Raw genomic sequence first — 10,162 nt, 5'->3', positions numbered from 1 at the left:
TCAAGCCTGTCAAATATATATCTCATGGCAACAGGTACCTCTCATGCCTAGATTTTAAGTAAGTTGTAATTTTACATTTGTGTAATTACTTAATGTGGGGGTTTTTTGTTTGGTTGATTGTTTTGTTTTGTTTTTTCTCTAAGACTGTAAGCTATAAACTTCACTAGGATATGTTTTCAGTCATCATTAAGCAGAGTGCCCAGCACATAATGGACCTTCATATATATTTGCTGAACAATTGAATGAGTGAATAAGTGAATGAGTTGTGATAATGTTTACCTCTAAGGAGGGGAGTGCAGGGGGACATCAAAAAGGATTTCTGGTTTTTCTTTACTGTATAAATTTTAACACTGAGAGCATATACATGCATTAATCATGTGTAATAAAATATATTTAAAATATTTTTCCTCGGTATTACAAAACCTGACATATGGAGACTTTCCTGGCAGTCCAGTGGTTAAGACTCTGCACTTCCACTGCAGGGGGCATGGGTTCAATCCCTGGTCAGGGAACTGAGATACTGCATGCCTCATGGTGCGGCAAACAAAAACATAAAACCTGACATACAGACAAATAACTTCAATGGACAGGTAATAAATCATACATGAGTGAGGAAGGGAGGGAAGAGGGAGAAAAAGAGTTCCTGGCACAGATTGAAGGGAGACAAGTGTAGAAGGAGACTAGTAAGATCTTAAATGATTGATGAGGGTGGCTGGGCTTGAGAAATAATTTTTGAGATTGAAAGGACAACAGTGGCTACTTGATTAGACATGGAGAGTAAGAGAGGGAAAAGAATGAAGGATGAATTCTAGATTCCTGCATGAGCAACTGCATCCCCTCATTTACAACATATTGTAGGAAGGGTAGGAATAGGTTTGGAGTCAGATGAGTTCTGGATTTGATACGTGGAGATTGAGTTGCTATGAGAATATACATGTGAGGATCTAGAACTTGGAGTTTGAAAAAAGGTTTGGCCAGGAGCTAAAAGATAAAGCTTTTAAATGCACATATATGGTAATTACAAGGGTGCCTGTGAATGAGATGGGAGCTGAGCAGGACCCTGTAGGACCTTTCCAAGGACAGACCCCCCATCCCCTCTTCTCGTTTACAGATGAACTTTAGCCTCCTAGGCCTTTCCCTAGTTCCAAAGAGCAAACTTAATCAGAGAAGTGAGATAATACAGAAACAAAGGAAAACAGTCAAGCAAGACAAAATAATAATAGTTTAGCCATAAAACAAAATCAAGGATCTTTAGTTCCTCCTCAAGGGCTACAGATAATATCCTGAATCATATCCTTGAGTTGTTTTGCAGATACTAAAACCCCCATCAGGTGGAAGAAGTTAACTGCTGTCCACCAGCACATAGACCCCAGACCAGTTGGAACAAGAAGGTTGATGATGTTGACTCCTGAAATACCACCCAGTTACCCTGCCACCACCCAATCAGAAGAGTTGTATGTGAGCTGATCACACATCCTATGACTCTCTTCCTCACACTGTCTTTAAAAACCATTTCCTGAAAAGCCGTCAGGGAGTTTGGTCATTTGAGCATGAGCTGCCTGTTCTCCTTGTTTAGCCCCACGTTGAGCACCTTGCAATAAAGCTGTACTTTTGATGAAAACTCGGCCTCTGTGCACCAGTGCCAAATCGAATCTCAGAGACAGAGTTTTGGGTGAGGTAGAAAAGAATAGCATTATTGCTTTGCCAGGCAAAGGGGGACACAGTGGGCTCGTGCCCTGAAAAACTGTGTGTCCCAACCCGGGAGGATTTGGTGAGGAGTTTTATAGCAGTGGTTCGAGGGCAGAGTTGCTGATAAGCATCAGGGTGTGTGCAGGGCCTGCACTCCTTTAATCTGGCCTCAGTTGTTCTCCTGATGAGCTTCTGGAGGATATCAAACTGTGACCTTCTCTGGAATGAAGAATGCTAACATCTTCCATTTCTTGGGGGTTTTAGTTCTGTAAAAGAGCTCAAAGATATTGTTGTGTGTATCCCTTGAAGGGGAACCAGGACCCTGCCCCCAAAGCTGCACTATTGTTACTTGACTGCTCCTCCCTTGTCTCTGCATCCCTTCCCTTCCCTGATTAGCAAATGTTTGAAAGGCTTCTGTGCCCAGGAGCCCCACAGGGTCCTGCTCAGTTTCACTTTTCTTCACCACAACCTGGTGTCAGTAGATTGGCTTTGCTGCACATCAGGCAAGCAGACCCAAGTTTGGTTTGGTAAGAAGATCACCCAGCAAGAGTGTTATGTACAACTAAAAACTGGACTAAAGATGAAATCTCACCAAACAGTGGAGGTGGAAGCCTTGAAAGAAATACCTCCCTGGAGGAAAGAATTGCACATGGTAGGAAAAACAGAATAGTGTCTTGGAAACCACATTACCTTGTATTTACTTAAAATCACTTCAGGTAAGGAAGTGCTGATTCACAGCAAGATTTATTTCATTCTGTGGGAAATACAGTAGTTTAGATGTTAACTTCATATCCTTTATTAATTAAACTTTTTAGGCTTTGCTTATAGAACAGGATTTTCCCCACTAGATGGTGGTAGTGTTTTATGTTTCTCAGAGTAGCCTGCTTTGGCGTTTTGTTCTCCATTGCCTTAGAAAAGAGAAGAAATATCTATTAAATATTTACTGAGTCAAGCACTCAGGTGTGTATCCTGTATACATTATCTTCTGCAATCCTTGCAATAATGTAAGTCAGATCACAGCATTCCTCTGTTCAAAATCCACCAAAGGATTCTGATCACTTTCAGAATAAATTCTGACAACTTAAAGAGAAATACACAATGAAAGAGTTGTGAATTTCAGTTTTATTCAGGATCTTAATGAGGACTAGAGCCTGGGAGACAACCACACAACTCTGAAGAGGTAGGGGAAAAACCAGTTTATACACGATTTTTGGCTAGGAAATATGTGCAGTCAACCATACATCTTGGTAAAAGATGACTGCTGATCACAAAGAATACATATCTCAAGTTAATGATTTTACTGGTTTTCTGTGTATGGGAAGATGCAATAATCTAGCATCACTGAAATTCTTACTGAGATATGCATCTATCTATCTAAGGGCCTGCTCATCCAAAGCATAGAATGCCTCATCTTGTTTTTCATCCTGAATTCCTTTCAGGGTACACTGGCAGTGGTCAATGGCAGTGGGTTATGACTTTATCCTTATAGAGCTGGGTGGTGAGCAATGCTCTTTGTCTTATTGATCTTAATTTTTCTGTGTCCACAGCCTCAAAGTTCTTATCAAGGCCCATAAGACCTTATACAATCTTCATCCCCTCCCCACCCCCTCACCCTGGTGCCCCTGCTATTCCCTAAATTTACAGGAGGCACTGCTGCCTCAGGACTCCTTTGTTTTTAAATCAACTTTATTGAGATACGATTTAAGTACAACAAATTGCATCCATTTAAATCGTACAATTTAAGGATTTAACAAATTTATACACTGGTGAAACCACCACCACAATCAAAATGCAGAACATTCTCAGTACCCCCAAAAGTTTCCTTATGCCCATTGGAAAAAGGAGAAGGAATATTTATGAAATATTAACTTCTATTTACTCGGGGTTTGCTTTACTTTTCTTTTTCTAGGTTCTTATCATTGATTTTTCGCCTTTCTTTTTTTCTAATATAAACACGTGTTTATAAATTTTTCTCAAAGCTCTGCTTTAGCTGTATCACACAAATTTTGAAACGTTATCTTTCATTATCACACAGTTTGAAATATTTTCTAATTTTCTTTGTGATTACTTCTTTGACCCATGAATTGTTTAGGAGTAGACTGTACTTCCAGATATTTGTGATTTCCTAGATATTTATTAATTTTTAACTTAATGTCATTATGGTATGGCTTATACATGGAGAACATACTCTATACGATTTCAATTATTTTAATTTTATTGAGACTTGTTTTGTGGCCTAGCACATGGTCTTTCCTAGTGAAATTGCCACTTTTTTATTTGGGTTTCTTTCCCCACCTTTTTTTTATTCTTTCCTTCCTTTTCTGCCCTCCTGTGGATTATTTGAATTTTTAAAAAAGAATGTCATTATAATTTATCAACTGATCTTTTAGCCCTTTCTCTTTGCAATTTTTTAGTAATTATCATAGGGATTAAACTATACATCCTTGAAAAAGGAACCCTCCTACACTGTTGGTGGGAATGTAAATTGGTGCAGCCACTGTGGAAAACAATATGGAGGTTCCTTAAAAGACTGAAAATAGACTTACCATATGATCCAGCAATCCCACTCTTGGGCATATATCTGGAGAAAAACATAATTCAAAAAGATACATGCACCCCAATGTTCATAGCAGCATTATTTATAATTGCCAAGACTTGGAAGCAACCTAAGTGTCCATCAACAGATGAATGAATAAAGAAGATGTGGTGTATATATACAATGAAATATTACTCAGCAATTAAAAAAGTTTACAAATGAACTTATTTACAAAACAGAAACAGACTCATAGACATAGAAAACAAACTTATTGTTACCAAAAGGGAAGTGGGGGGGAGGGGTAAATTAGGAGTTTGGGATTAGCAGATACAAACTACAATATATATCCAGAGAAAACTCTAATTTGAAAAGATACATGCACCCGAATGTTCATAGCAGCACTATTTACAATAGCCAAGGCATGGAAGCAACCATGGATAATGAAGACATGGTGTATATATATATACAATGGAATACTACTCAGCCATAAGAAAGAATGAAATAATGTCATTTGCAGCAACATGGATGGACCTAGAGATTATCATACTAAGTGAAGTAAGTCAGATAGAGAAAGACAAATATCATATGATATCACTTATATGTGGAATCTAAAAGGTGTTACAGGGAATTCCCTGGTGGTCCAGTGGTTAGGACTCTGTGCTCTCACTGCTGAGGGCCCAGGTTAGATCCCTGGTTGGGGAACTGAGATCCCACAAGCTGCACAGCATAGCCAAAAAAACAGAAGTGATACAAATGAATTTATTTATAAAACAGAAACAGATCACAGACAGAGAATAAGAATTTATGGTTACCAAAGGGGAATTGGGGGAGGGATAAATTAGGAGTTTGGGATTAGCAGACACAAACTATTGATACTATACACAAAATAGATAAACAACAAGGTCCTACTGTATAGCACAGGGAACTATATTCAATATCTTGTAACAAACTATAATGGAAAAGAATAGGAAAAAGAATATACACATGTATAACTGAATCACTTTGCTGTACACCAGAAACTAACACAACATTGTAAATTAACAATACTTCAACAACAACAACAAAAAAAGAAAGAAAGAAAGAAAAGTGGCCAACTCACAAGGTTATTCTGAGGAATAATTGTTTAACACATGTATAACCCTTTGAGCATGGCCAGTCACAGAGAAAGAGCTCAATAAATATAACATTATTATTCCATTAAAAAATTCTCAATCCCATCTAACTCAATGTCCCCTTTAAAAATAATAGAGAGTATGTGATGCTCACTTTATTTTCTTGTCATTAAATTCATAGAGAACATAAGCTTCCTAGGTGCATTATTTAAAAGAAAATCAATATGATGCCCTTATGCTGAAATATAGGGAAGAAAAAGAAAAGAAAAATCACATATAACAAAATAATGTGTATTTTAATATTCAAATGACTCTAGTAGAAGGCCTAGTGTGGTCATCAGATATTTATAACTAATGAATAATTTTAGAATAACAGAATTAAGACAATATTTAACTGAATATTGCCATCATTTCTTTTTTATATTTGGTATTTTACAATTGGCTTAATATATTCCTATGCAAATACACACACAGGCATGCAATATCTAACAAATGCACTGAAAAAGGTGTGCTGTTCTCATGGTACCACACAAATGGTGGGTGAAGCAATTTTATACAGTGATGAACCTTTTTTGGTAAAGTTCTGAACAGAACAAAGTACGAATTTTTCTTGATGTACACAATAATTGCATCCATGGACAATTCAAGATTACATTTAAAAAATTTAAAAATATCTTGTGTTTCTATGTAAAACCAAATCAGGTTAAAGCTCAGTTAACTGCAAACAGGTTTTTCTTACACTTGAAGATCCCACAGGACATAAGAAAGACATTCAGGATTTAGGACAATTCATTTCTTCTTTGTGAGGTGTTGTCTCAAGAAAATGAGAATACCTAGTATCCCTAGTCCATGCTCACTAAAAGCCAGGAACACGCCCAATAAGGAGACAAACTACACCCTCCTCCCCACCCCCATCCAAATTTCCCCGAAGCCTTCTTGAGCGTGGCCGTTTTTCTGCAGGAGACCCAGTATCATTTAGTGTCATTGCAAAATAGACCACTAGGGGGCAGCATATACCAAAGAGTAAGTATTTTTGACACCTTTACAGCGTTAAGAACTTGGGAGTGAGCAGGGCTGGGACTGGAGGACCTCAAATTTATTTGTAATGTTTTATTTCTATCACTACAAAAAGGTGACAAAAATATTGAAAATGGGTGCAAGTAATGAACACGTGAATACTTAATTTTTCTCTATCTTTACATTTAATTTTTAAAGACAAGTTCCCTTCTTAAATGATCAACAGAAATATCTGGACAGGATGTTGCTAAACCATCAATCTGCTTCCATTCACAGAAAGAGAATAAAAATGGTGGCAGCTGGAGATTCCAGACTTCCATTAATGGTTAAGAATAACGTACGTCTTCAAATACTATGAGAATGTGTAGACAAGAACAACACACCACTTTGGGGAGTGCAAGGAGATAGCACAAAGAAGGTGGGGTTTGAGTCGTCTTTAAGATCAGGTATATACGAAGAGGCAATAACAGTAATGATAGCTAGCATGTTATTAAGCTTCGTAGTTGACAGTATTCTTTCACAGGTTTGCTTTTTTTTTTTTTTTTTAAACTTTGTTCTCATAGAATTTTTCTTTTAATTAATTAATGTATTTATTTTTGGCTGTGCTGGGTCCTCACCTCTGTGCGAGGGCTTTCTCCAGTTGCGGCGAGCGGGGTCCACTCTTCATCGCGGTGCGCGGGCCTCTCACTATCGCGGCCTCTCTTGTTGCGGAGCACAGGCTCCAGACGCGCAGGCTCAGTAGTTGTGGCTCACGGGCCTAGTTGCTCCGTGGCGTGTGGGATCTTCCCAGACCAGGGCTTGAACCCGTGTCCCCTGTATTGGCAGGCGACTCTCAACCACTGCGCCACCAGGGAAGCCCCCCTCTTTCACCGGTTTTAATCAAGTTCATCTTCTCACATTGCTGCTCACCCTTTTCCAGAACTATTCAAAGCGTGGTCGGCCAGCTGGTAACCATTACCTGTATTGAGAGACACTGAGACATACAGATATTGAGAGAAATCATTTATAAATGTTTATAGAAATTTGACAATTTTCTGTCTGTTGACCACAACAATAAAAAATTGGGGCTTGTGCTTTGTATGTTTTTTTAAATTTCTCTTTTACTGTATTTTACCAACGTGTCAGTCTTCAGTGGATTGAAAACACACATACGCACACGCCTGTGCAAGCACACATGCACACACATTTGATCCTTATCTACCAAAAGTTTGAGAAGCACTGGCTCCAGAACACCAAAACAGCCAGAGGGCATGAAGCAGGTAAGTAGGGTGAGCTGGAGGAGAAGGCTCACATTTAATAGTTTCTACCTATGACAAGTGGGCTTATTCAATTTTATTTAATCCTCCCAACAACCCAGTGGGATTGGTGGTATGATCCTGACTTTACAAAGAAGGGAAAAAACATAGAAAAGATAATGAACTTTCTCTAATGGAGCCAGGAGTCAAACCAAGATCTGCTGGAATTTTTAGCCCTTTGAAGATCTTGGATTAATTGCCATTTCAGCACCCTTCTCTCATCTAGCAATACCTATAGGTCACACTTTATTCTGGGACCAGTTGCTCCAGAGCTCAGAGTCGTGGCATTTATGCTCACATGTCCTCAAGAATCAGTTCACTAATGTTTCCCTAAGTTAGGAGAAAGGGTCTGTCTTCTAACCCAATGGAACATGGTGTGGCTCATATGTCAAAAGAAAGGTTAAAACAATAATAGCATGCCAATTCCCCATTTCCTGTTCACATCTATACACACACATACATACACACACACACACACACAACCTTCTCATCAAGCATGAAAAAATAAATTCTGCCCTATCTCTCACTGGAGTAGTGGTATCAGGTATGTTACTGACTTGATTTTTTTCCCCTTATGTTAAGGTGCTTTTTTTAATAGGTTTTTTTTTATCATAAACTTGTATGATAAAAGTTTTTGATCATGAACTTTTTATCCAAAACTATTATACAAGAAAGTATTTTACAAAAAAACATTTTTCATTTTTATTTTTCAGGTAAAGGAATCTGTCTGAATTCAAACCAAACATGACTAGATTTAAAGGGAGAAAAACCGGAAGACAATCATAATAGTGATACGATTTACAATATGTAGATAGAGCTTTTGGATAAAACTAAATGTTGCTTGAACAATGGATAATTAGGAATAGGTAATTTTGTTTTTCATTTTGCACTTTCAAAAAGCTTAAAACCATTAAATCAAAGAGATTTAGTGGGGCTAGGTCTGCACTTCTCTTTTCTTCATTTTGAAGGCCTATTAATAATAAAAAATTCATTAGAGATAACTTGAGGAAAAGTGTTTTGTCTAGCATCAAAAACTCATAATGGAAAGTATCTGGCAAGAATTTCTTCTTTTTTTCCTTCTCTTCTTCTTCGTATTAAAAGCAGTAATGATATTAAAGAGAACATCTATTGAATACATAGCATGTACTTGGAAATTTTACATAATGTTATTTCATTTAAGCCACACAACATCCCTATAAAGTAGGAATTATTCCTGTTTTATCGATAGGAAATTGAGGCCCAGAGAAGTTTACTAGCATAAGTTTGCAAAGTTGGTAAATGACAGAATCAGGATAGAAACTTCATTTTTGAGCTTGAAGCCCATGCAAACTTTTGATAGTCTATGTAATGATTACAGAATTAAAACATGAGCAACAGCCAGTTAATCTCATTATCTCTGGGACCTCTACTTCTGTTAAATGATTTTCCTACTTTATGCAGAATGAGGCTCAAGTTACCCCATCTCTCCGGGCCTGCTTCCTGAGTAAAACGAGGACAATACTCATTTTATAATTTGTTGCAGTTAAAGAAGGTAACAACTACCTGAAGCATCTTTAATGCAGCAGATTGTCAACAGATGATAGCCACAATTATTTTTATTTTGTCAAGGAAGAAACTGGGGATTAAGCACATTTAGTTACAAAATTATAGGTGTGGAGCTGGATCCCAGGTCTGTCTGATTCCCAGGCCAGCGTTCTTTATTGACTACACCGTAAGGTAAGTAAGCTGTCTTTGGTGAGGAAGTTGCTTTAATTGCTTAAAGCCCTGCAATGACATGTACAGCCTTCATTGTTCACTATTTAGCTAAATTACTATTTTCACTCTCTGGCAATTTGGGACACGGACAGTATAATAAAAATGCCTCCACACTTGTCTAGTAACCTCCCCGCCTGTCCCCAGGATCCCACAGCATGAGCTTTGTGGGTAAAGGAAGAGGTCCACAACGAACTCGACCTCAAACAGCACAATTAGCTCAAAACCGCCCCCCGCCCAGATGTTGATATTTTCCTCTCTCGGCCCCGCCCCCGACCACGCGGGGCTCCAGCCACGCCCCCAAGCTGGAGTTACTGGGCGGACTCGCCGAGCGCCTCAGCCTACCCACAAGGGATTCCCTCTCCAGCCAATCGCGTCTGAACTACGGGACGGCCCCTAACAAAGATGGCGGGGAGGGCCTCAGTGAGGGCAGGCTGATTTAATACCCGAACCCGCGGCGGACAGCGAAGACAGAGGTAGCGGCGCAGCCCCACCATGGAGGAGGGCAACAGCGCTGGCAGCGGTGGCAGCGACAGCAGCACCAGCGGGAGTGGCGGGGCGCAGCAAAGGGAGCTGGAGCTCATGGCTGAGGTTCTGGTCACCGGAGAGCAGCTACGGTAAGATGAGGGGCAGTGCCGGGGGAGGCTAGCGGTGGCACTGCCAGCCAGTGTCCGTGGCAGTCGCGCGCGCACGCGCGCCGTGGTTCGTGGGTAGCGACTCGCGCGGGGCTCCGGGACGCCTGCGGACGCGTCGACCCTCCG

At 39.5% G+C, this 10,162-nt stretch overlaps 1 protein-coding gene across 8 annotated transcripts in view; it reads left to right on the top strand.

Annotated features, from left to right (window-relative positions):
* The first annotated feature begins 9,768 nt into the window (after window positions 1-9,768).
* DEPTOR (DEP domain containing MTOR interacting protein) overlaps window positions 9,769-10,162 on the top strand; it is a 151,258-nt gene continuing 150,864 nt past the window's right edge. For 5 of the 8 annotated variants that reach the window (XR_005016984.1, XR_005016986.1, XR_005016987.1 and 2 more), the window contains exon 1: window positions 9,770-10,018. Coding sequence is in view for 3 of the 8 variants with exons in the window: in XM_036829897.1 (XP_036685792.1) it covers window positions 9,897-10,018 (122 nt within the window). In the remaining 5 variants the exon portion in view is untranslated. Of the gene's footprint in view, window positions 10,019-10,162 lie in introns of all 8 variants that reach the window. The other 3 variants (XM_036829895.1, XR_005016988.1, XM_036829896.1) reach the window with 3 other exon arrangements.

Source organism: Balaenoptera musculus, chromosome 17 (assembly GCF_009873245.2).
Source record: "Balaenoptera musculus isolate JJ_BM4_2016_0621 chromosome 17, mBalMus1.pri.v3, whole genome shotgun sequence".
In the NCBI taxonomy this organism is placed as follows: domain Eukaryota; kingdom Metazoa; phylum Chordata; class Mammalia; order Artiodactyla; family Balaenopteridae; genus Balaenoptera; species Balaenoptera musculus.
This window is presented reverse-complemented; position numbering and strand designations above follow the sequence as displayed.